The 27,364-nt window shown below is 39.4% G+C and overlaps 2 protein-coding genes, 1 long non-coding RNA gene and 1 other non-coding gene across 4 annotated transcripts in view; 1 reads left to right on the forward strand and 3 right to left on the reverse strand.

Moving 5' to 3' along the window:
• Positions 1-804: 804 nt before the first annotated feature.
• Positions 805-8,484, reverse strand: TRIM59 (tripartite motif containing 59). Its single transcript, XM_061371649.1, has 2 exons — positions 8,231-8,484; positions 805-3,509 (listed from the first exon to the last, which is right to left on the reverse strand). Exon 2 carries the CDS (start codon positions 3,504-3,506, stop codon positions 2,283-2,285), a length of 1,224 nt encoding a protein of 407 aa, XP_061227633.1. The 5' UTR covers positions 3,507-3,509; positions 8,231-8,484; the 3' UTR covers positions 805-2,282.
• A 137-nt stretch (positions 8,485-8,621) lies between these two features.
• Positions 8,622-27,312, forward strand: LOC133222181 (uncharacterized). The gene is made up of 3 exons (XR_009728219.1): positions 8,622-8,986; positions 10,850-10,935; positions 27,179-27,312. It is a non-coding gene; the product is annotated as an uncharacterized LOC133222181 (long non-coding RNA).
• KPNA4 (karyopherin subunit alpha 4) overlaps positions 15,401-27,364 on the reverse strand; it is a 29,493-nt gene continuing 17,529 nt past the window's right edge. Inside the window, exons 10-17 of the mRNA XM_061371653.1 lie at positions 27,257-27,301; positions 25,762-25,893; positions 25,409-25,537; positions 23,679-23,783; positions 21,988-22,059; positions 20,779-20,941; positions 18,408-18,502; positions 15,401-17,325 (exon numbers count right to left, since the gene is read on the reverse strand). Of these exons, the coding sequence (XP_061227637.1) occupies positions 17,227-17,325; positions 18,408-18,502; positions 20,779-20,941; positions 21,988-22,059; positions 23,679-23,783; positions 25,409-25,537; positions 25,762-25,893; positions 27,257-27,301 (840 nt within the window). The 3' untranslated portion in view covers positions 15,401-17,226. The remainder of the gene's footprint in view (positions 17,326-18,407; positions 18,503-20,778; positions 20,942-21,987; positions 22,060-23,678; positions 23,784-25,408; positions 25,538-25,761; positions 25,894-27,256; positions 27,302-27,364) is intronic.
• LOC133222206 (small Cajal body-specific RNA 7) lies at positions 24,790-25,103 on the reverse strand. The gene has a single exon (XR_009728227.1). It is a non-coding gene; the product is annotated as a small Cajal body-specific RNA 7 (non-coding RNA).

The raw sequence follows: 27,364 nt of genomic DNA on the forward strand, positions 1-27,364 counted from the left end.
ATTTGATTTTCTCGATAAAGGTTGTCTCTCTCTGAAACTCAGCACAGAGGACAGAACAGACCAGAGCTTGGCTGTGCAATGCTTAGCAGGCTAGGCTTACAGGAAAATGAGTCACTGCACCGGGACTTGCAGAAAACCAGGTGAAATGGGCCTGTTCTGGGCACACAGTGAGTGACTGCGCAGTCCACAGTGGGACGCACAGAGTGGGGACTCATTGCCAAAAATAAAAAAGGGTCACTTGGAGACTGTTGCTGAACATTCCTGTGTAAGCAGGAGTTGCTGCTCTGTCTTCTCTCACTGGGTCAGTGCTCTTCAGGCTCAGAGGGAAGGAAATGGAGGTGTTAGCCAAGCCTACTGTAAGAATACATTTTATTTGTATGCAAATTTATTAAAAGTACTACACATACTAAATGTTTAAATCAGTGGTAAAGGCATTTTATAAATTCCTGTAGTCTTGAAAAATAAAATTGCATTATAAACTGTTAAGTTTTTAAAAGTCAGGAAAATAACAGACAGGAAGGCAAGTAAAAAGTGATGCTTCACAGGGCACAGGACCAACACTCAGCATCAGGCTTTGCCAGCCACATGTACCCAGTGACAGCTTTTCAGCAGGGCTTAAAGCAGAAACAAACTCTCAAGTTTACTGGGAAGTTGATTTGGCAACATTCATGTGGGCCCATGATACAGTTACACACCCTTCCAAATCCTGACTGCTGGCATTAATGGGATTTGTCTCTCAGATTCGAAAGGACGGCAACCAGAGGCCACTTCCCTGAGCACTGCTTTGATCAAAAACAAACCTGCCAAGCTGCTGGGAAGGGACCTGTGCCACCACTGCATCACTGACTCAAGTGTTTTATCAATACCATGATGTTATGATCTCAATATCCTTATTAGGATATTTATTTAGGTTTAGGAAAGCATCTGAATCAACTGTGCACTCAGCCCTCCAGGAAGCCTGGCAGCAGTGGGTAGTTTGCAGGAGCCCAGCATCATCTGCTAGTTGCAATAAGTTTTGGTTTGATACACCAACCAGTTAGCAGCTAGCCTTAGAATTCAACCACTACTTAAATAACTTCTATTATTTAAAACTAAACAACAGCCAAGGAGCCCTACCACGCTAGAATCTACTATTAATTTTGTAAAATCAAATACAATAGACATGGTGAATAATCATTTTTGGGGTTTTATAAAATCAGTGATCCATGTTCTGCTGCTGTCACTGCAGCACTTCGAAGCTGCCCCAGTACTTGCTGTAATCAGCCTGTTAATAACCAAAGGCCAAAGTTATTTTTCCCTTGCGCCTTTGCTCCAGAACACAAGTTAGGTTGGAGAACCTCAGCAAAAACAGCAAACAGGATTAGTGAGTGTTTCGCTGTGGAAGAAAAGATGCATGTTTCATCTGTGTGAAGGTAAAGATCTGTTATTTGTGCTGAAAAGTAGAAAATAAATTTACACTCACTGTCAAGTTGTTTAAGAGCTCTGGACAATGTCTGAAGTCCTTACACCACTGAGTTCTCTGAGACTCTTGCTACTTACTACAGTAAGTCTCTATTTTCACCACATCTGAAATGATTTAGCACAAAGCTGGGGCTCATTTTCGAGAGTGGTGAGAGGTTCCTACCAGCCTGAGCAAACACATGATTTGTGCGCAGCTGGCAGTAAAGAACTGCAGTATTTCAGCATAACTTCTATTGATACTGCTCTGTAAAGAGGCACAAACCATCTGAAAGACACTAAGTTATTTTTTCCAGGTTAAAAACAACCCCAAACAAAACAAAGATGAAATCATGTTCTTCACCAATAACCAGCCACAAAGCAAATGAAGCCCTGGCCCATGAATACATGCTTTAATGACCATGGGTGTGTCACTTACTTAAAACATATCCGGAGACTGCTCAGTAAAACACAGAACAGGAGTTTTACACCTACCAGAGCCAGTGGCTAAGGTCTCCTTCTAACATCTAGCCTTGCAGTGCTTTTATTTAAAAAAAAAAAAAAAAGCAAGCTAGTAGATTTTCAAGGAGCTCTTACAAACAAGACTCAAGATTATGGTCTGTAAGCCAACCAGCTCTTCACAGCCACTGTTTCTGAGTACCTTCCAGTGCAAGCAAACACCTACCAACCTACTGTACCATGTCAGCGGAAGCCTTGCCTGTTACAAACCTTCACAGGTAAGAGTTAGCGAAGAGGAAATCTATACAATACAGAAAAAAGGAAGGATGTGGAAATAAAAAGTGTAAAGCTTTAACAAACTGACTTCTAAGTTATCATTGAGATAGTCAAAAGAAACAGTTCTCCCTAAAATTTCCTATCAGTAAATTAAACATATGGTCCAGCACATCCGCTGTATTCTGCAAACGAGTGACAAAATCTCGATAAATAAGCAGCAGGAATTCTGAAATATAAGTGCGAATATCTTCAATTACAACTGACAACACTGGCCTGTGAAATGAAAACAGAGTTACCGCTGTCATCATCATCAAGAGCAACAGGACTGCAAAAGGATTTACTGGCTGGAGGAGTTCTGAGTCTCTTCCTTCCTTTCCACTGCCTTTGCTGCATAACTTCTCTTTTGGAATCAGTTTTATTTCTGGATTGAGGATCTTGTTGATCTGACCAATTTTGGTTTGGGACCACACATCTTTCAACAGGTGCCCAATCCTGGGATGAATCTCCACAGGTTTAACATCTGGGAGTTCCTTCTGTTTCAGAGCTTTTATACGCTGATGCAGACCATTCACCTTCTCAAGAAAAATAAGTGGGGACTCTTCTTTTTTAATAGAGGTATGCAGGGACATTAATTCAAGCTGTTCTTCCCTTATTTTCTTCAGCTTCTCAATGAGAGGCTCATACTCTTCTAAAATGTGTGCGTTCATTTCATCCAGTGCTGTCAGCAGAGCCTGTTTTTTGTGCTCCAATATCTCGCCAAGTTTCTTAAAATACTGTACTACTGCTTTTCTGTCATCCTGGACAACGCTTTCGCACTGCGACTTCTGTTCTTTCAGCTTTTCAATAAGCAGGCAGACATCAGTCCAGTGTTTATCAGTCAGCTGCTCAAGAAGTTTTACAAAAGTCTCCTTTTCTTTTGTGTAGGCACTCTGAAGGTCATCAATGGGATGGCCATTGTGTTTTCCTATCGTAAGGCAATGGCCACACACCAATTTTCTATCCAAAAGGCAGTAAACGTTCAGCGGTTGCCTGTAGTGTTCACTGCAGGTTGCAACATCAGAGTGATCCTCCTGTTGGCATTTTTCAATAATAGCCTTCAGTGCAAAGTTGATAGGCAACGACTCTGTACCATCAGCAGGAATTTCCACGATGCTCCTGCAGTTCGGGCACTTCAGAGAAATTCTCAGAGGTCTCCAGATGGAAAAGTTGCTCGACAGCTGAATGACATTTTCCAGACAATTTCTACAGAACGTGTGGGAACAGGGCAGAACACGTGGATCTTCAAATATGCTGTAGCAAATAGAACACGTTAGTTCTTCCTCAAAGTGATGCATGTCCTACAAAAGAAAAAACAAAAAAGAACAGTTTAATCTCATTACAATCAATTCATTTTAATCATTTTATTAACCTAAGCACATCAACATGACATTTGATGACAAATAACCTGACCTATATTAGCATTTTATTGGGGGGGGGGGAGGGTGGAGAGGGGGTGGAGTGTAATAGACAATAAAAAGAACAAAAATGAGCAATTGTTCAGAGATTTCAGCAAACTGTCATCAGCACTTGCAATGTGACTAGACAGTGTTCCTCCTTATCCAACTTCTCCCTTGAAAAGTCAGGAAAAGCAGCAATCTGCTACTAGGTATTTTTAACACTGAGAAACAGTAGAAGAGAGTGATAAAAGTTAGAACTAAAGTGTCTAAATAACATAAGAATTCTGAAAGTTTTCTCCCATTATGAGTAACATTTTCAGTGTCAGAACACAATGATAAGTACAGAAAGTTGTTTTCTCCCCTAACTTTTCTCAAATGCTACACTTCTGTAATATAGGCAGTTCGATTTACCAGAACCCATCTCTAGCACCTCCACTCTGGCATAAACCAGAGTCTGACTTAGTGGTCCTTAAACCCCCTAACAGTAATTAGACTTATGCTGTTATTCCTGGGTTACTTTAATCACAAACTAAGAAACTCACTAGTTTTCCCCCCTTTGCAATGTTGCCCTGTTTTATTTTGCCAGCTTTGTGAAGTAACACTGTAAAGTCACAAATAATAACTCCAATTCCAGTTTTCATAATAAATCATAATTTTGTTTTACATTGTTAGAAAAATAGGGAAATTAGTACGTACTTCCTTTGTGTCACAGTTTCCTGTCCCCTTTGCTGGTTCTAGTCAACAAAGAAATTGTCCAAGCATTTAGTATCAAAGACTTGATTTAGGGCCTACCTCTAAATCTGAAAGCAGTAATATGCAGCTTGGACACCACAGCTGCAAGAAATGCTGACAAAACTCTGATTCAGTCAGGTGTATTGCAGGAGGCTGTTGTATTCTGATGTGCCTCTTAATCTTTTTAATGCAGTAGCATGTTTTTGCATTGATCTATCAGTTTCTCATTGATACTGAGACTAACAAAGTTTGATTTGAAGTGAATCTACTTAAAAGCAACTGAATTCTTAATTATACTCTTCTTTGAAAGTAAAAGCTTAAACTGCATTTAGAATTATGAAAACAAGGATTAAATTTGCTAATAACTAATAAACTAATAATATTTGCTAATAACTAATAAACTAATAAATTTGCTAATAACTAATAAACAATTAATAAACAATTTTCAGTAAAACAATTAAGCAGCATTGTGCTTACCAAAGGTACAGAGCTAACCTGCTGGAAGTTGGAAGCCAAATAGTCAGACTCTGGTTTCTGGAGAGTTAAATCAACTCTGAACAGAGAAACCTACTGTGCTTGTACCAAAGTAAGTGTGGTTTATCTCACTTGATCGAGATAGACTGGCACACCAAAAAGTGAAAGTGTTCAACTTTACAGGTCCGATCAGACTGTTTTGCCTTGTAAAACCAGACTGAACAACAAGAACAACAATAATATCAACAACAATAACATCATCATCTAATGTCCATCATCACCCAAAACATCCAGTTCAATCACAGGAGGTATCTGTATGTTGTTTAGTCAACTTCATATCGAAAACACATTTTGATTAATTCAGCTTTAAAAAAAAATAAAAATACAAATAATCTATCCATGACACTTCAGGTAATTTTTTTCAGCTAACCAGAACTAAATGTTGGATCACTCATTTGAACTCCACTTTTTAAAGAGATCTTGACAACAGCTGGAAGAAAATCTGCTAGAGAGACACATAATTCTCAAGAACTGCCCTTTAAAAGAGGAATGATCAAGTGTGTTAACATTTATAACTTGTGTATTCTGGTTAAAGAGGATTAATATCAAGTATAACAGATGTTTAACAAAAGACAATCACAACACTTGGACACTACATCTACCTCTGTACCACACTGCTCTTACTATAGACCATGTGATATTTCTCTTCTTACTGGGGGGGACAGGCCTTCACTTTCCAGCCTGTCCATTCAGCCACTGTGGCAACACTAGGTTCTTTAGGTCTATACATTAATAACTTCACATTTTTAAGTGATGCTCCAGACACTGAAACTGAAGAAATGTGTCAATAATGAAGAGAAGCTGAACAACCAAGCTACTTCAGTAACCAAGATAAATTATTTTTTGAGAATCCACAGAGGAAATATATTTAAAGGTTTTATTTATATATATATATATATGCACATGTATTTGTACACATGCACACACATATATAAAGGTATGAATTTTAGGGAATGTCACAAAAAAAAAAGGTTAAGTTTTTGTTCATGGTTAAAAAGAAGCTCAGTAGGTGCTCTCAATTTATTACTTTTTTTTATGTATAGAATTAATATAGTTAAAAAAAACCCAAACCAAACCAAAAAACTTCTAGGCTTAAAATCACTAATTCTTCCTAAATCTAGAGCTGTAGTGCTCTTCAAAGAAACTGTTACAGGAGGGAAATTTTCTTTCTAAAGAACACACATCCAGCTTATTTGAGCTACGTAAAGGGCAAGATAAAATTAATCTTAAAAAAATTATTTTAACCACAAAGTAGTTGCTTGGTATCAAAAAAAAAAAAAAACAAAAAACAAAAAAAAAGCAACTTCACACATTTTTTCTTAGCTCTGTTACGAATCACCTCAGCCTCTGCAGGAAGGACATGCTGCCCGCTCTGAAGCTGTTGGTTTTTTTTAAGTTCTAGAAAACTGCTCCAGATATACACCAGGGAAGCAAAAGGTAGAAATCACAAAATTTAGTTTCATCCCACACTGGTAGCAGCATGTAGGAAACAGTCAGCATGTAAACAACAGTGGGAATATACCAGTAGGCATCTAACAGAGAGGGACTGAAACAGCAACAAAAAAATAAGAGACACAACATCACAGAGTTAAGCAACGAGAAAGAAAAAGTTTCCCATGAAAAGAAAGAAAAAAGAGAGAACAGGAAGCTGGTAAATGCTTTCCTGCACAGAGCAGCTACTTGTCCTTAAATGTTCCAGACAGTTGTGGTAGCAAATATGCGCGTTCATGTGTGTATGCATATTTCTAGTGAGAGTCACTCCACATACGCAAATTACAAACTAGAAGGTATTTTAAAAATTCAAAAGCGTAATTGTGTCAGTATCACTGTGAGATTCAGAAGACTTCCAGCAACAGAAGGCCGATGAAGTGGCCGTTATTTTATCCTCCTCTAATTAGGAATACTGTAGACAAGGTGGAAACACCTAACAGAGTATACCTGTGTTACAGCTTATCTGCTAAAGCTTTCAGTTAAGCAGATAAAAGTAACATGGAATATTTCTTAACAATGCTGCATTCCTCACCTAGCCATCAGGATGCTGCTCCCCCAGCTAACTATGCAAGATGGTGTTTGAAAACAATTCTAAGTATGATACAGCATATGTCAGTCTTTAGGTAAATAACCAATTGCTTTATGGCAAAAGCCTGGAGGATTTTAAAAGGTGAATTTGACACTTGATAACAGTTGTGACAGCCTATACCAGGAGTTAGAAGGGACTGCCAGGCTCCTCACTCCTCCTTCACACCACTATCGGGAAAGAAAACATCTGCTCTTCCCTGAACGACACTGTAAGATTTGACCTGACTTTCAATACTGTACTTAAACTAAATCCATGTCAGAAATGCTGTCTCCCCAACCCACTGCGGTCACAAAGCCCTCCAGTAGCACTGCCATAGGAGCTCAAGTTAATATTGTGCAAAAATAAGAGATTAAATGACATTGTGAACAGTGTTTTCCATTTATAAGTCACCTTCATGGTAAGGGGTGACAGAACTTTAAAAAAAAAAAACAAAAAAACAACCAAAATATACAGAAAGCCGAGGTGCAGCTCCAGTATTTGTCAGTGCACCAAAAGAACAGACCCTGTCACACAGCGAGCAGGTTTGTGGGTTGTAACAAGCCAGGCACCAGAAATCAGAAACAACAGCTAGACCTTACACTTTTCTATTGCAGATTGTTTCAGCTGCACTGCTTTACTCCACGCCACAAATAGCTCACATGATGAGCAGCAAGTCTAGCCTCCCCACCAAGCTGACTTGAGTTCCTTTCCATATACCCCTCTACTGGCTTCTTGGCTGCCACTATAACAAGTTACCACATTAAAAAAAACCCAAATATAGTACTCTACCCTTTCCATGCCTGTATTCTATTGCCAAGATTTGCTCTCCATCCCTTATCACTTGAACTCTGTCAAAGCTTCTGGTCTTAAGCACTGATCTGTCATATACCTCTTTGCATTAGACAGTGGAGAAAGAAGGCAGGTAACACCGTTCATAAAATGGTTTGGGTTAGATGGGACCTTAAAGCTCATCCAGTTCCAATCCCTCTGCCACAGGCAGGGACATCTTCCACTAAACCACGTTGCTCCAAGCCCCATCCAACCTGACCTTCAACACTGTCAGGGATGAGGCAGGCCAGGGGGTGGCAACGGGTCCCCACGCCCGCGGAGCGGGCCCCTCAGCACTGCCCAGCCAAGCAGGCTAGAGAAGGCTGGCTGGAAGCGGTCGTTCCGGACACCGCTCCGCTCGCAAGGCATTTTCACCTCAGGAGGCCGCGAGAGCGGAAACACCTCACGAAACACCTGGCGGGGTGTACATTCGAAGCCCCAGCTGCCCCGCTCCCACCCTGCAGCCTACCTGGCCGCTCCGTTCGCCGCCTCCTCGGCTGCGCCCCGCTCCGCACCCCCGCGCCAGGACACCAGCATAGAGCCTCTATTCCGCCCTCCTCACGGGGAGCCGATAGGCTCTGCACGGCGAAACCACCGACGACTTCAGACCCCCGCCTCGCCCAGCGGGCCCGCGCCCGGCCGCTCTCCACAGCGCCGCCGAGCTACGCATGCGCGAGAGCAACCGACGCCCGCGCTGTTCGAAAGTAAACGGCAGCGGGGCGGGGAGCCGCGTTCAAACGGGACAGGTGACCGTTAACGGCCGACCTGCAGGCCCCTCCCCGTGGCAGGCGGGCCCGGGGACGGCCGCTAAGGGCCGTGAAACAAGAGAGTCAAGTACAGTTCCTCAGGCGCTATTTTCCAGCTGGAGCGGAAGGGAGTGGGGCTTTGTGAATCCCAGATTCGGCTGAACGTTCAAGGCAGAGGGAAAGGCAGACACAGAGCAGGAAAGACGTACATTGCTACTCAGAAATGATACACTTGGTGCCGCCATCATCCTTAGTAACAAAAGGTGAGCCATTAAAGGGGAAAAATGTTGACCTACAGCTGTGTGCTCTGCTCTTCTGTGCCATTAGTGTACCGAATATCTTACCAGACTTATTCTTCTGCACAATGTGAAGGGAACTTCATCCTGAAGCTAGAAAACAAGAGACAAAAAATCCTGACGGCTGCTTCAGGAGGAGCAGGAACAGGCTTTCTGCCAACTACTAAATAAAAGTTAACGCATGTAAGTGGTAATGTTCAGTTTCAATTTAAGCATATTCACCTACTTCATCTGTTGAAAAGTTATTTTACGTGAAAATACAAACAACAGTGCAGTAGGAAGCAAGTGGATGAGTGCTGTGATTACTGTGACACTGGTAAATTTCAGGATTTTATCAGGTAAAGTTCCCAGTGTGGTGTACTTTCCTCCTATTCGAGATTATTCTATATTTATTTATGGTTCACCAAAGTAAATTAAAACTGTAAAGTTATTATCAGGTGTTACATTCATCGTTACTTCAAAAGAGAAATTAATGTTGTGATGTGCATCATAATAAATACCATTTAGAAGTTACCTAAACATCTGTCCTGCAACTGATATTTAGAGGACCTTACAGAGATATCTGGGGAATATTTGGAATTATGTTCCAGATAATAAAAAAACGCTCAACTGCTAACCATCACAGTTCAGCTGATAGGCAGAAACTTCTCAATACTATATTCAGCTGTAACTGGTCTTTTCTGTGCAAAGCCATTATAATAGTAGTCTTACCTTCATATATTCTGATGTCAGTTACACCACTTCAGTTCTGCATGTTTAACAACTTTAACTGAAACTTTTTTATGCTATTATCAAGTTGAAGTATTTCAACTTAACAAGCTACTTCAGCTTCAACTTAACAAGTTGAAATAGTGCTTTCTATTACTGTATTTCCACTTGTGGTAGTACAGATGCTGTCATCTAGGTCCAGCTTACTCAAAATGTGTTTTGAAACCATACAACTATCCAGACACCACACAGCAAGGGATTTATCCAGTAAAAAATATATAGATTAGAAAGTGTCAGTAAAATTCTTATTTTGCCATAAAAGGGTTTCAAGATGTTGAAAATCAATTCTTTCCTTAAATCAAAAGCCATGGTTTCGAGAAACATTAGGTTTTTCCTGACTTTAGAACAGGATTTGGATGTCCTAAAGGTGTTCTTCAGAAGGTAATGTCCTTTCTGAAAGAGATGCAGTAGCAAAGGGGGGGGAATTCTAGAGCTTAGCTCCAGAATTAGAGATAATTTAATTCTAAAATTGATTCCAAAGTAATATAGTTTATTAAATAACTAGTTTCAGTTGAGCTTTGTCTTAGATTTTTTTTAAACCTAAAATAATTAATAGAGATTGAAACAGCAAGGACTTCTTCCTCTGACTTTATTTCCATGCTGAGGCAATTCTGCATGTTGGTAACGTTACAGTAGGATTGAGAGAGTGTTTTACATACTTGTTTTGCAAATGCATAGTCCATACATAGCGTATTTCTTTCTCCTGCTGTGCTGCTTCATTAAATATTCCATTTGACTATTCCCTACGTCCCACAGTAGAAGTTTCGCTAACAGCATTCATTTGGTTTATTCACACACTAGTTATTATTTTCCTATTTTGCTACGTAAATAATGACATCTTACATTGTTAATTTTACAGTTTGGGGTAGAGAAATTCCTCCTTTACTTTTCATGACCATATTACAGCTTCATCCTTTCAAGCCAGAAGGCTGCCTTAGTTTAAAACTTAGCCTTTAAAACTTAGGGTTTAAAAGTTGCTTGCTCTGTCAAAACCATTCTTTAAATCATGTTACCATTAATTACAGGTGGACAGATCTCTGCCTGTCCTGCTCATCCTGCCTGCTGATGGCAAGACCAGAGTCCAACAGAGCCTCGTTTCTGCAGATTGGTTGATCTGTGAATTGCTTACTTTCCCCCCTGCCTCCACTTCTAACCCAGCCAGCACGTTCACAACTTGAGCCAATCTGCACCTATCAGATGGCCTCATCCATCTCACTTGTGCTCAAGCAGCCACAGGGGCTCATTAGAAACTAACCCAGAAAATAACTTATGTTTCAGAGACTGGATCCATTGGCTGAAGGATTGTGCTACATGCTGGATCATTATACCAGATGGGTCATTACTAAACCACCTGCTGTGGGTATGTCAAGATGATGAGAGCACATTTTATAAAATGTCAGAATTGGACAGAATGTGTGCATGCACTGACAGATCAGTAACCTGCTTTCTATTACAGTAAATAAAATGTTTGAGATGACATTTCTATTTGAACAAGGTAATACACTAAGACAGATATACAGATCTTCGCGTCCAGAAGTTTGTTCTGCCCAATCTGTAGAAGAGGCTGCAACCACGTGGATGTTCCATTGTAGCATTATGTTAACAGCATCACAGTAGCAAATCTTTGCAAACAAAATTTTGGGAATAAGTACCTTCTAATATAATTCTGTATCTGGCAGAAATTGCAATAACAAGAAATGGGCCAGCATTCAACCTGCAGAGCTGAAAAATTACAATGTCCTCATGCCAGAGTGCGTCTTAAAACATCAGCTTAATAGACATCCCCTTTCTAACTGCATTTGTAAGGTCTGTGCAGGAATAACCTGATAAAAAATGTTTCTGCAACTTAAGCAAAATATAAAAATCCTAACAAGCAGTATGTATTGAAGATGTGTAGCTAGTGCAAAACAGGTATCCCACAAGTCTACTAACATAAAAGATATCGCAACATAGCTATTATTGGTGTCTCACTACAAATCAGGTAACCTGCAACACACTTCAGAGGTTCACCCTATTAAGACAATTTGCATGTCTATATTCATACAATTCTAGAAAGCCTAGAAAGCTATCATGTGGGAAAACACAGAGAAGCTCACAGCAGCTAAAAAATGAAAATGCCATAGAGCCAAGATAAATGCATGAACAGCTCAAGTTTGTAACTGAACATATTATTAGAACAAGTTAGTAAAAAGACAATGTTTTAGGTGAGGAAAGGCATCTTCAGGACCACATTACGATCATCTGAAAACTAGTGCCTCAGTTCCACCACCAAAGTAATTGCTGGCTGGTTGCACACTTGTGGTTCATTAAAAATACTTTGTCATAGGTAGTAGAAAAAGGAGTACGAACTGTGTGGAGTAAGTTCAAATCTGTGACAGATTCCAAACAGCTGAAATGAGAAAGAGGTAAATTTGGCATAGAATTAAGGGTAAAAAACCCCAAACCCAACCAAACAAAAAAGCAACCAAACATTTAAAGGTTGTAAGAAGGGGAGTAACAGTAGGATAGAACAAGATTTTACTGTATTGCAGTATTACTGAAGCAAGAGATTTACCCATAGTACCCATGTACAGAACATCAGTGGTTGCATGGACAGCGACCTAACAAAAAACTCTGAAGCTGACAAAGCACTCCGATTTTTTTGCCTCAATTTTAATCCTGAAGCAATTACTGTGGTTATTGGTTCCTCTCATCATTCTAATGTATTTGAGATAACCATATTTTTCAGACTACCAGTATGTAGCTGTCTTATACTGGGCTACTCCCTTACATCCCCACCCCAAGCTCACAAGGGTCTAAATCTGTTTCCTGTTTCTTGAAAGATGCTTCTCTGGCTCACTAGCACTTAATTTTTGTGGCGGTGGATGGGAATGTATTGATAATTTTACTCCAGGAAATATACTAAAGACAATGCAGCAACAGAGAAGACCACCTAGTAAACCACAGTGCCTGAAAGGGCCCAAATGCCACAGGCACTCAATCTGGGATACTTTTGTTTCTGGGCTACATGCACTACATACGACAGAATGAAAAAAATGAGTTTTAATCCTTTCCCTTCTACTAACCCCCTTAACACACAGTAAAAGTGGTAAGGAAAAAGCTAGAGACAAGGGAGCTTTTGACAAATAGATAACTGATGTTCAGAGTAAGAACCTATGTTGGTTTATACCATTTATGTGTTTAAATGAATTAAGCAGCAACATTTAATCTGAAAAGCTGCCATTTTAGGAAGAACATACTTGCTTCACATTGTAACCTGGTGCTGCAGAATATGAAGTCTGACCGCTGCCCATCTGCCTTTCCATCAAATTACAAAACTTTTATGCTTTTACCAATAGCTGGCATAAAGTTTCCCACATTTCTTGTTTTATAGTAAAAGTAGCTTTCACTGTTGTTTTATAGAGATTTAAAAGTATACCAAAGGTATTTACAGATGACAGCTTTAATGACAGCTTGCAGAAACATTTTCCTCAGCCCTGGAGCACACCAAAGCAGCAGAGTAAACACAGGATCTCCATTTCAAGGTATTTCCAAGCAAGAATGGGGATTCCTTTACAGAAATCAGGTTTCCAGACATTCTTATGTAGGTATTGAAGTAGTATTTACTTTTTCAATTAATTTTGTGTGTCTTATGAGTTATACTGTGGCAGTAGCTGAAACTTACTATTAGGACGAGTTTGTAAACTTTACACATTTTCTGCTACTAAGTTTCCTTTCATAAAGTCTATTTGATCCAGATGCAGGACTTCCGTAATTGTTTCCAGCCTTGTGACCAGCATTTCTGCCAGTAATTTGGTGACATGCAAAGTTGAGGAAATATTTGCAGTTAAAAGTGGCAAAGAGTCTACAAGTATTGATACAAAGACATTCTTACTTAGCAGCAATTTGGCAACTTATGCAACAATGTGTGTTAGTTTTAAGAAATACATGCATTTCTTCACTTTCAAGCAGAAAGTTGGTCACCCTCTTTCCTTCAGCTTTTGAATTTATGTAAGAGCAGAGCCCTGGTTATACAGAAGTCATCAGTTTCTCATATTCAGGTCTGGGGAAGTTCCAGGGCAGCTACTTGGTCCAACAATGCTGCTTTTTGGAATAAAAACCCACCTGGAATACCTTGTATTATGGATTAATTTTTGTCCCAGAATGAAAGATACTTTTCTAGGTATCCGCTATCCTAAGTTCAACTGAAAAGCTTATTTTCTACTTCAGCATACTGAAAGATTTGACAATCTATTAAAGAGCAGTGTTCTGCTACCAAACTGAATACAATGAATGTCACAGCTGTCATGTTAAAAGGGAAACATCAGAGTTGCTTCCAATGATGACCTAATTCCACCGCTCAGTAAACTCAGAGGCTAAAATTTAATCACCTTCATATGTAGGCAGAAAAATTGGTGACTTTACTACAGCAGCGCCATGTTGTACTTCTAAGTAACTCTGCTTTCTTGAAGTTAATAATCTGATCAGTATTTCTGAAGTAAGTCTTTTAAGTTATTTGTTTGTATCTCAAGCAAGCCCCCTGTTCCCAGCACTGTAACTACATTACCCCAAAATGCAACTTTGGGGAAAAAAGCCATTGGAGAAACTAGCTTCAGTTTTGCTCCTGAAGAATTCAGAATACTACCACCCTGTGTATGCCAAAATGTTTAAGCTTTCCAAACTAACAACTGGGTCTGCTGTGAAGGTGGTGAAGAGAATTTTCCACACCAAAAAACCCACCACCAACCATGTAAGAACATACAGGCTGCAGCTAGAACAGTGCTAGCTTAAAGTAACTTCGCCGATGAAAAACTTAACATGAGCTGGCTTCAGTGTGTGCACACAGCCCAGAAAGCCAACCATATCCCGGTCAAAGGAGGTGATCCTGCTCCTCTACTCTGCTCTCATGAGACCAATTGGAGTATTGTGTGCAGTTCTGGAGTCCTCAACATAAAAAGGACATGGAACTGTTGGAACAAGTCCAGAGGAGGGCCACAAGGATGATCAGCAGACTGGAGAACTTCCCGTATGAAGACAGGCCTCATAGCAGCCTTAAAAGTATCTGAAGGGGCCTTATAAGGATGCTGGGGAGGACCTCTTCGTTAGGGACTGTAGTGATAGGACAAGGGATAATGGGTTAAAACTTAAAACAGGGGAAGCCTAGATTGGATATAAGGAGGAAGTTTTTTACTGTTAGGGTGGTGAGGCACTGGAATGGGTTGCCAAGGGAAGCTGTGAATGCTCCATCCCTGGCATTGTTCAAGGCCAGGTTGGACAGAGCCTTGGGTGACATGGTTTAGTGTGAGGTGTCCCTGCCCATGGCAGAGGGGTTGAGAACTAGATGATCTTAAGGTCACTTCCAACCCTAACTATTCTATGATTCTAATTATCAGGGGAAGTGCCAAAACACCTTGCCATAGTGTTTTGGGTTTGTTTTTGAAATACAGAAGTTGCAACAAACATCTGCTTTCATCTTACCCCTAATAGGAAAGGATTCTAACAGTGAAGCTGTTTTCTACAGTACATCTTCCAAAAAGATACTTCAGCCTTATGATGGTAATTGCAACTCCCTTAAAACTACCATTTTACATGCTCTAAGCATTCCCTACAATCTACATGAAAGCGGCCCTAATGTACTGTAATTAGGTGAATTAGTTATTTCTTAATATTTATACCAAGCCAGTTATTTACCTCAAGCCTATGTAACATACTGCAAAACACAGACATTCAGCAGGTAAAAAACCCCACAAAAACTCAAGACAAGATTCAGAAGAGTATCTGTGTTCAAATGATCTTTCAAACCTTTTGATGAGAACTGGAGTGTACATACAAAGACACACCAAATACAACTGGGTTGCAAGTTTTAACGTTTATTTCCCCAAGACGGCCTAGCCTGCACTCTACTCAGATAAATTTCACAAGCTAGTTTCCGCTGCTTCTAGTTTTAAACTTTAACCATGTTTCTGATGACAAGGAATGCTGCAAAAATACTCTAGTCCAACAAAGAGTTATGATCACAAAATAATCTTTATCCATTCTACAGTGTTTCAGAATTACCAGTTGATTTTAAAACACAAGGTAGATATAGATGCTAATGGTGGCTAATCTGGTACATTTTATTATAGCAAACTGTTGTTCATGCAACACTTGTGCTCAAAGGGGAAGGCACAGCATTTCCTACAATGAGCCACCTTATAAAGAGTTCATTTTGTACAAATTTGTAACATCACCTTTAATTTAGTGTGCAGAACCTCAAAACTGAGGCAGTACTCCAATTATAAAAACACTTGCATACTTTTTGTGCAAGTTTTAAAAATACAAAGTTTTCTCTCTAAAGTGGCTCAAAATAGATTGTTCACGGCTGCCTACATCTAAGATAAAAAGAGTCTAAAACAATTGGATTAGGCATAGTAAAGGTGTTCAAACCATGACTTGATTTGTACATCTATTCACACCTCTTTTTCGGTCTTTATTCGGCAGTACATATGCACCAAATTTCATTTTTAGAAGTTTCCATATCATTTTCATAGAAAACAAAGTTTGAAAACAAGTAACATTGAAACACAGCACAGTATTATTCTACCACAACAGAAACATTTGGTTACAGGACTCAACAAAATCTAAAAATGAACTATGCTGTAGATTACCACATGCAAAGGTCTTCATGTTATCTTTGAAAATGAAAAGGATGAGATTTTATTACCACATTTTACTGCTTCCTACTATTATGGCAACTTGTGTACTGCAACACAGTCTATTTGAAGGGAAATGTATGATTTTTTCATGCAAAAATCTACAAATTAGTTTTGATGATATGGAAAGCTTTTCATAACATCAAACATTCATCTGGTGCAAATGCACAGGGAAGCCTTCCTGAAATTCTGACTTTACAAACAACTAATAAGCCATACAGGAAAGAAAAGTAACTAAAAGAAAAATAAGAGGGGGGAAAAAAAACCAAAAACAAAACAAAACCAAAAAAGAAACATAGGCTGCAAGAGTAAACCAGAGTCTGCTGCTAAACCGGTCTTTGTGTGTCCAGTGTACGTTAACACTTATGAACTCATTTTGATGATTTACTAGGTTTATTATCAGCCCCCTGAAGGTGAATCAAGCTTGCATGCGTTCACATACAGCATCACAACCATACTCTCGTACACACGCCACTCCGGACTAGGAGCCTGCTTCAGGACCGAAGAGCCCCGTGTTTGAAACGTAAGCCTGGCTCCACAGCATTGAGTCCAGACATTCATTCAATGTTGTCCATTCACACGGTGCTTCATAGCAAGGCCTGGGCTCATTCTCCTTGGACTTATGTGGGCATCCTATTCTCTTATGCTTTACAAGGCTTGATGATGATAGTACTGCATTTCCCCCCAATTGCTCTAGTAAGTCATTGTTCCTTCTCAGGCACTGAAGATCTTTGACCTGTAGCCCTTTTTCTTTGAACAATCTAAATAAGCATTCAGTGTGAAGTTTTTCATTACATTTTGCCACTCATTCTCACTCGCACCCACTCGCCATCTTGACTTCATTTGGGCTTTTCTGTAATTCCAAATGAAATCTTCACATTTTCTTTCCCGATTTAATGCAGCAGCGGATCCCATGAGCCAAGATTGATGGATCAAACCTTTTTTTATTCATTGCTGCATTGTACCTAACTTCCGAATACCACTCTAAAACTGGAACCCTTCTGCTGGTACATTGGCAGATGAATTGAAACCAAATGTTCCGCCTTGTATTGCTTCAGGAACAAGGCTAGGATCTTCGTCAATCTGTAACAGAATGAGAATATCGTGAGTAGGAAAAAAACAAAAGCCTCGTCAAAAAGGAGCTGGACAATCTTAAAAAGCATCTCTCTCTTCTAATATAATTCCTAACATCAAGTCTTGCCATTCTTCTTCTCCAGTTCAGTAACTCACTATAATGACAAAGCACTTTAGGCTGAAATGCTTTAGGTTGTATTCAGTAGGTACGCTACATGGTACCAAACAGCCTATCTTGTTTATGTAGTTTTCACTCCTAGAAAGCATTGTCAATCATGCATTGTCCTTACTGCCAGCTTACAAACCACCACGGTTCTTAAGAGAACACCAATACCATTAAATCAGGCAAGGATTAAGATGAAACCCATTTTTAGTTAAATGGGCAGTACAGGTTAACAAACTGACTCTAGATTAAAGTCTTGCTGTGAATGTGAAGTGTGAGTTGCTAAACAAGATTTGAATACTACTGTTCATATGAAGAAAAAAAAAGGCACAAAATAAACTTCAGTGTGCAGAGCAGGGCATAAATATAACTGAGCTCTACTGGTTTTGCAGTAATTTTTGCTCCCTAAAGTTCTTCAAGTGGAAAACCCTCACTTCATGACACAGACACGACTGCACTTCCTCCACATGCAATTAACCTTTTTGATATAAAAGTGAAGTGCATAAAACCTTCCTTTATGTTACATGCTCAAAATGAAAACATTCTTGATCAGCACATCCTGCATCTGAAATTCCTGAAATATTTAAAATAGTTTGTTTCTTAAGCAGCAGAATCTCAGATTCAGTACTCAGGTCAGCAGGGAGCTTATCAGATGTGAAGTATCAAGCTTAGAAGCTGACAATCAAGAGAATTATTCAAAGCCTACTATTGTAATCCCTAGAGACGGGGTTTAAATTAGGCAGATCTTCAGATGCTTCATCATGAAGAATACCAAGATATGCAATAGGTTCAAATAAGGGCTCATTTTTCACAGAAAAACTAAAATTAATGTCCCAAAGCAGGCTTCAGAGGTGCTGCCTTGATCTTGAACCGTATTTATAAACACAAGCCATTACAAAAACAGACTGCAGAGCTATTAGACACTTACATCATCTGAAGAGAAGAACTGATCAATGATCTCATAAGCCAGTTTGTAGATGTCTTCATTTTCATGATTTTGTAGCTGTTCAATTTTCTCCAGGCCTACAAATAAATACACAAGAAATGTAACTGAGTTACAATACCAAGTTCAGTCGAAACCACCTCTCCCCCCCTTAAGGCTTCATCATACAGAGTAAATAAAAACAAATCTAGGCATAGAGTGACTACAAATAAGATGCTGTTAAATTCATATGACATACTTAAATCATAAAAGCTTCTTAGGGATTTCAGGAAATATAAACTGAGGAATACAAACCATGACAAAATGAAAGTATGAAAGATCACAGGATCATTAGGGTTGAAGGGACCTCTGGAAATCATCTAAGTTCAACCCCCTGCCAAGGCAGGGCCACCTAGACCAAGTTACACAGGAACGTGTGCAGGCTCATTCTAAATGTCCCCAGAGAGGGAGACACCACCACCCACTCTGGGCAGCCTGTTCCAGTGTTCTGCCATCCTCAACCTAAAGAAGTTCCTCCTCATGTTGGGGTGAAACTTCTAGTTTATGGCTACTGCTCCTCGTCCTGTAACCTGGCACCACTGAAAAGAGTCTGGCACCATTCTCCTGGCACCTGCCTTTGAGGTATTTATATGCATTAATGAGATCCCCTCTCAGTCTTCTCTAGACTAAACATGCCCAGCTCCTGCAACCTCTTCTTGTAAGAAAGATGTTCCAAACCCCTGATCATCCTTACAGCCCCCTGCTGGACCCTCTCCAGTAGCTCCTTCTCTGTCTTGTACTGAGGAGCCCAAAACTGGACACAGTAATCCAGATGTGGCCTCACTAGGGCTGAATAGAGAAGAATCACCTCCTTCAACCTGCTGGTCATACTTTTCCCGATGTACCCCAGGATTCTATTGTCCCTCCTGGCTTCAAGAGCACACTGCCAGCTCATAGTCAACTTGTCATCCACTGATACTCTCAGGTCCTTCTCAGCTCAACTGCTCTCTTGTAGGTCAGTCCCCAGCATGTACTGGTATTCGGGGTTCTTCCTCCCCAGGTGCAGTACCCTACACTTGCCCTTGCTGAACCTCATTAGGCTTCTCTCCATCCAATGCTCCAGCCTATCAAGGTCCCAGTGAATGGCAGAACAGCCTTCAGGTGTATCAGCCACTCCCCTCAGCTCTGTATCATCAGCAAACTTGCTGAGGGTACACTTCAGCCCTTAGCCCAGGTCACTGACAAGTTGAACAGGACTGGACCCAGTACTGATCCCTGGGGAACACCACTGACTACAGGCCTCTAACTGAATTCTACTCTGCTGATCAGAACCCTTTGAACTCTGACATTCAGCCAGTTTTTGATCCACCCTATTGTCCATTCATCTAACCCACAATTCCTAAGCTTACCTATAAGAAAGTTATGGGAGACAGTGTCAAAAACCTTGCTGAAGTCAAGGTAGGTAACAACCACTGCTCTCCCCTCAATTCCAGTTATTCCAGGTCAGTTCCAGTAACAACAGTACTTCCCTTCTCTTCTTGCTACACGAGTTTAAGCTACTCTATGGAAATATGGTGAGGGCCAAGCACTAGGACATGCTCCCTTTTCACAAAAACATCTTTTCAGCACCTGTTGTTAAAGCCCCAAGCTGGGACATCTCAAATCCACGTACTGTTGTTGGCAGCATACACTCCATCTATCAGTGACTTGTAGCTTGATTCTAAAGCAAGTAGCTCCAGTACAGCAGAAGTTGTTGGCAGACAAGAGGAGAGCATACATGTAAGTATTTTTGAAGTTCTGACAGTCGTAGCTTTAGGCGTGGACACCTCTTTTCTCTCCCAACAATCAAGCTTTCCCTGCCTCCCTCAAGATGTTGTATTTTAAAGACTATTCTGCCCCATGTGAACAAAATCTCACAGCTTTTTACCTGTACCCAAATTTAATATCACTGTTCTTTCATCCTTTAAGAATTTCAATAGTGAACTTAAATAGCAACCAATACAGAGAAAGTCGGATAGCCATTAGAAAATTAAAGCTCTCCCATCTCTACAAATGTTGTACGTGCAATTTCCCCACCCCACCCCAAGTTGCCCCTGGTTAAGTGTACCATCCCCACACAAACAGGCAGACTAGACTGTTACAAAATTCGCATTTAATAAATTTCATTGCCAGTATCCACCTTCCCCATCATGAACTTAACCCATTTGTAAAAGCTGAGTATATTCACCTGACAGGCATGGAAAGGTTACTCTTAAAATAGGTTTTGCTTAAAACATCTGTACCAGCACACAATAAAGCCAACTGCATATATATGTGGTGGGAAGGCAAACCGTTAATTTCCAAATAAAAGCAGTCTTGAAAGAGTAAGTATCAATACCTCCACACTCTTCTATAAGATTGGCTATGGTTTCTGCTTCATCTTCAGCCATTTTTAATATATTACTTAGTCCATCCAGAACCACTTGCACAACTTGCGCATCTTTTACTGTCAGCAAATTGCAAAAGGGAGGAATTACATTTTGTTGAATTAAGTATGCCACCTAAGGGGAAAAAAGCAAGTAAGTAAATCAGAAATGGGACAGGAGCAAACAATGCACCGTAAGTACATGTGCAAACAAGTTTAACAAAGCCAAATACTCAGTTACCCAAGAAGAGTACTCCATAGCAGTCACTTTCAGAAATTCTCGTTTTAACACATTAAAATGTAACATTCATGTATTAGGTTATAAATATATTTCAAGTCTAGAACACCCAAGTAGTAGATACTGTGACTTTTTTCAGCATTAGACAAGTTTCCAAACTTATCTTTGAAAAATGACACCACCACCCCAACCCTGCCACAAGTCTAATAACTTATAAAAAACTAGTATGCTTATACTCTATGGCTATTATTTCTATAATCATCACATGCTTATCCACAGCAGAAAAATAAAACAGATTAGATATGCCAAATAACCTTAGAGCAGCCTTCCAGCACCTAAAGGGAACAACAGGAAAGCTGGAGAGGGACTTTTTACAAGGGCATATAGGGGCAGGACAAGGTGTAATGGCTTTAAACTGACAGAGCAGAGATTTACATTAGATGCTAGGAAGTTCTTTCCTGGGAGGGTGGTGAGGCACTGGCACAGGTTGCCCAGAGAAGCTCTGGCTGCCCCATCCCTGGCAGTGTTCAAGGCCAGGCTGGATGGGGCTTGGAGCAAGCTGCTCTAGTGGAAGGTGTCCCTGCCCATGGCAGAGAGGTTAGAACTTGATGATCTTTAAGATCCCTTCCAACCCAAATCATTCCATGATTCTACGAAGAATCTCATCAGAGCCCAAATGCAGTCACTCATAGCTCCTAGGCCATCCTAACAGAAGAGCTTCCATTTAAATCCCCATAGATACTCCTAATCTTGGGTCATTCCAGTACTGACAACTGAAGTTCACTCTTAAATCTCTTGTGGAAAAGGGAAGAGGGTTACTGAACAGTGAAGGAATACAGAGAGCCACAATCCTGGCACAGAAGTAGTCTAAAATCAATCAGCTCATGTACTCTCTCAAATACACCCAGGGAAGATGATGGACCTTTTCTTAAGGTTTTACTTACTTGGTCTTTTCTTCCACTAATTGTTAAGTTGCTTATTGCCCATGCAGCTTCTTTCTGAGTACCAAAGTCACCCTAAAAATGCAACCATGAATAATCATTCAGTTTTTAGTTATGCAGCATTCTACTAAAAGCTACCATTTGTTACAGTTCTTTCTGCATGAGTACGTAGGGAAAGTAACTAACAAATCCTGTAGAGACTTGAGTCTACTCAGTGTTCATCCCTTCCCTGCAACCATGTTTTTAATTTAATCTTGCAGAGGAACGAAAATATGTTTGCATCAAAATAAAAAAAAAAAACACCAACAACCCTGTAGTATTCCACTCTCTCACATTCCTTATCAACAGCTGTCACATATTACAGTGAGAGATAAGCAGCAAGTGTCAATTTTGATAAAGCACTGGACATACTGTAACAGTATCAGCCTCTGAAGTTACTCCAGTCTGCTTACTAAATTTCAAGAGAAAGGCCTCCAACTGTTTTTCTCAGTGATCAATGATTAGCAGTTAATAGAACTATCTGTGAACAGCTGTATGTTACTTAGGAGAAAAGTATTCCTTCAGTCTCAACCCCAGCCTCTACACTGAAGCAAGATATTTCGTCTATGCCATGGCTGAACATACCGTATAGTTTTGTATTTCTGTTTTTCCTCCTCACCCCAAGAAAGAAAATTAGAAATAAGGAATAAAGCAAAAAGTAGGAAGTGTTTAAAGGATAAAAATGTTGCACTGTCCCCATTTGAAAACATGCCTTTAGCTACCCTCATTTCTCACAAGGCAGTTTACTGGGATCAAAGTGGCTTGGAAACTACTGTTTTAAGAGACACTAACACCCAACAGCTGAATAGGAATACAGGTATCTGAAGTCCCAAATAATGTGACCCCTTAGCATTCAATCTCTTATATTCAACAAGCAATGAGAGGCTTGGAAAAGCATAAGAAAAGGATTCAGAAGCACTTGCAAGTGACTACTTGACTTTAATAGAAAATGAAATAGAAGCAGTCATCTCAACAAGCTTTGTCTATTACACAAAAGCTGCATAGATCCATATACTTATACAGAGCGTGGCTTTTGTGTGGGAAAAACTGAGCACACAAAAGCTACAATTAATTTCTATGGCCACCTATTTTTTGGTGACACAGTTTTACTTGTTAGAAAAAAAAAATGGATGGAATAAGCCCAGTCCATAATCTTGTGTCACAGATCTTGATTTGGACTACTCAGACTAGATAAACGCAGTTAACACTAAGTTACTAAATACTGCTGTTGAGCACTTTCTTATGTTTACAGATACTGTGAGGAAAAAAAAAAAGCAAGAAGTCTTAAAGCTTTGGCAAAGTGCTGGGAACTAAGTGAATGCTGTTATCCAGACCTCTTCATGTCACATACAGGAGTAGAGATTTTATCCCCATTGTTTACAGAACAAGAAAACTAATTTAAATGAGACTTAGAAGGACCCAAGATCCCCTGATCTGCTCTCATTCCCAATACATCTGGCACTCATAATCTCACACAGCACTTCACAGAAGAGTATCAGCAGTAATGTATTTTATCTTGCAAGATATGAAAATTGATGAAGTATATAGTCCACCCCTACCCATCACATTTACAGCACAATGTAAGACATGAAAGAATTCAATGCCACTTTCCCCAATTAAGGAAACTAACTGTTAAAACCTTCATGTTATCTAACCTTATCTAGAAGATGTATTATCATTGGAACAAGGTTTGCATCTATCACTGCCTGAACTTGCTGCTGATTTCCTGCAGTGATGTTAGACAGGAACCACACTGCTTCCTGAAAAATAAAAACATGAGAGATTATTAGTTCAGATAGTCTTCTATACCTCCTTTTATTTCCACTCTGGCATGACTTTATATATGCAGATTTTCAGTTCTGCAATTCATGCACTAGCCAATCTTAAAACACAAACAAGTTCTGTACTTGGTTTGATTGTACATAGCTGAACTAGTAAACAGACTAGGCATACAGGCAACAAAGCTGACAGTCTCACCTTAGGAGACTCCCCAAGGCCCTTCAGTCTTTCATTGTCACTAAGTTACAACCAAGTACTCCAAATCCACAGATTAAAGGAAAAATTATCCAGAGACAAAAAAGTCACATGGCTACAAGTGAGCATAACTGATTCCATGACTGAGAACGAATGTTCTAGCAGTTTTCAGCTGACAGATAAGTTTCAAAATGCATCAGAGCATCACATTTTCCAGACATGAGAGCAGTAGAAGACAATGTGTTCTTTACCTGCTGTATAATGTTTATCTTCATAGCATCAAGTCAAAACACAACACTTATTACTTAAATGCTTGCTTTTCAAAAATACTGTAGAGTTCTATGATCCTTTATGACCCCTCTTCTCTGTCCGTAAGCCCAGGACTCTCCCCTTCCAGAAGTAAACAACAGCAGATGCTATGAAAGTGTGTAAAGAAGATACCTTTGCCCCAGTGGGTCCTCCCAATCCTCAACAGTTGAAATTTTGAACTAAGCCAAAGACTGTACCTGGATTCTTACATCAAACAAGAATGAGAGTCCCCCACTCTCACTGTAACGGGGAACTTATACTTTAGTCAAGAAATAACAAACACAGTTTCAGGTACAATTTTAAGTATATTCAAAGTATCGACTTCAATTTTACAGTTGATAAATTTTTCCCTTCCCAGAAACCCTCCATCAATCCTACTCAATTCTTTTCTTCTCTCAACTTGCATGGCATGACAACTCTTTAGACAAGTATTTCTTTCGGCAAGAGATTCAGAAATTCTCACATTTTGTTCAACTGCATCTCTCAGATCAGATCACAGGATCACTTTCATTAATGAACCTGTTAGAGACTTAGGATGCCTAGGCTTGTCCTGGTGGGTTTGTTTTGGGCTTTAATCATTGGCAATGTTGTGAATTGGCACCCTGAAACTTAACAACATGCCTCAGATGCACTCCGGAATCAGCACAGGAATATCAGTGCCCCCATTTAAAGCCTTTTCTATACATGCATGCACACACATACTCCCCACACCCCACCCTCACTTGGATTAAATTCCATTTATCACAAACACTCTCCATTCAAACAGACATCCAATTATCTCTATTTCATCACTTCTGAGAGTCAGCTCAATTAGTGACATTTCACGTATCAAGAACTTTTGTCAACAGCTGAAACTGTAAGACAAAGCTTGGATTTCATAAAAATTCAGTTAGAAGAAATCAGGAAACAACATACTTGTCAAACACAAGTCTGCAGCTCCTTAGAGATTTTTCTATGTGTGTTAGCTTTAAGAAAAATTTCAGCACCCTCCCTGGTATAAGTAGACAATTACTCAAATCTCTATCACATTACAGTATGTGGAATCCAAGACAGCCAGGCCAAATACAGTTAGCTGCAGGGTGAAATTTCTACAGTTACTTACCTTATTAATTTTTTCTTTGGGATGTGTCAGAAGTGCTGGAAAATGTGAAAGAGCTTCACAATTCAGAACTACCTGTGTCTGTTCATCAGTACCAGTGACAATGTTTCCTACAGCTCTCAGCGCAGCAGTCTGAAACATAATTCTTTCTTTAAAGAAAGTTCTTTTAATCAAAGATTCTTCTAGTTGAGCACATACTTTTAAACAGTAACACTTAAAAAAAAAGTTTTATGCAAATGTTTTTTCACACAGGAAAAAGTACTTCTTAAACTTCAACATGAACTATAAAAAGAAACCAGCTACTTTCTCTAGTATTAGATTTTGAGCAACACTTCCTTAAAGTTATACAAACTTACCTGCACTTTGACTTCTTGATGACTGAGAAGAGGAACCAAATGAAGGACTATTCCGGAGTCAATCACCATTTGGATCTGTTCATTGCCAGCGTCCGTTAGATATGAGAGCGCCCAGACTGTATCTACCAATATCTAACAGTAAAAAATTATTTGTAAGTAGTGCTGGAAATCTAATAAGAAAATAATGTGTGTGAAAAAGTAAAACAACTCTCACTGTGAAGCCAGAATTGATGCTGTGCAGCAAAACCCCACCTTGTTTTATAAGCTTCATACTTTCCACTCTACAGAAATCCAAAATGCAACTGCTGTTCAACCTATTCCAGCCCCAAAGAATACACAGTGGTAAAAAAAACAACAGCTAAGCAACAGCTAAACTGCTAACTGCAGCTTAAATTCTGAGGATATAATGAAAGCAATTCAATTATATCTGCTCTCTTTATGAAATACTGGTAGACACCATGAGATATTAAAGACACCCCTGGAAGGAAGATAAAGCCCTAGCAAATATTAAACTACAGGCATACAGCACTCTCAAACCAAATGAGAGTGCCAAACAAGCTGTACATCTTACAGCATCGAGTTAATTTCTTCTTCCACCGCAAAACTTAAGGCTTTGAATATTTTTTAATGTGGTGCAGCAGAAATTACAATGAATTCCCTCTGTGCGCACACGTGTATTCACACACAGAAAAGCCAATTTCCCTAGCAGTAAATCTGAACATTTCAAGTGACAGCTTACACAAAAACTGAGCATTATTTCAGCTGACAACTCGACTGATTCACAAATACAGCCATTTCAAGAAATTCAAGTAAGATTAACCTCACCTACTTGTATACAAGAAAATAAATAGTATAATTACTAATCAAACTTTAGTTAATGTATTTAAACTTACTTTGGTAATGCACTGCTGCCATTAACTTTGAAAACTGAGCTACAACTTCACTAGGAAGCAAGCAATCTTCAACAATTCTGGCTTATGTTTAGGCAGAATACTGACCTATTTCATAATTTCAGTAGAGTTTGACTCATTTACTTCACTATTAAAATAAACAATATTCATATTTAACAACTGTAAAGTTACATCTAAAGGTAATGTTTTATATATGCAGCAGACACTAATTTTTCTTTCATTTACACTGATTTTGATTACAGCAAACTTAAGTGCTAGGCAAAAAAAAAAAATCCTGTATTTATCTGTAAACGAACTGTTCACAGGAATGCAACTGAAACTGCATTTTATTCTTAAGTGCAGGGAAAGTACATGCAAATAAGCACTTGCAAAGACACAGAGAAATACCAGGCAAAAACCATGATATTTAAAAATAAGCAGTTAAAAGATACCAAAATAAGTTTGCTAGAATGTCAGAGATCATCCCTGATTATTCCCGTTTTTTTTTTTTTTTTTTAGGAAAAAAGTTCATTATGGCAAGCTTTATACTTCAGTTAAAAAAATTACATGAGAGCACAAAACTGGCTCTAAGTGGCATTACTTACATTTACATCTGTGTGGTGAATTAAAACACAGAGCGCTGGAAGGATCTAAGGAGGGAAAGAAGCATCTGAGAGTTATTTTTAAGGCAGACAATTACTCAACTTCAGTTT

This window comes from Neopsephotus bourkii, unplaced genomic scaffold (assembly GCF_033783945.1).
Source record: "Neopsephotus bourkii isolate Nb327-2 ecotype Australia unplaced genomic scaffold, CSIRO-AGI_Nbou_v1 NB_1574, whole genome shotgun sequence".
NCBI classification, from domain to species: Eukaryota; Metazoa; Chordata; class Aves; order Psittaciformes; family Psittacidae; genus Neopsephotus; species Neopsephotus bourkii.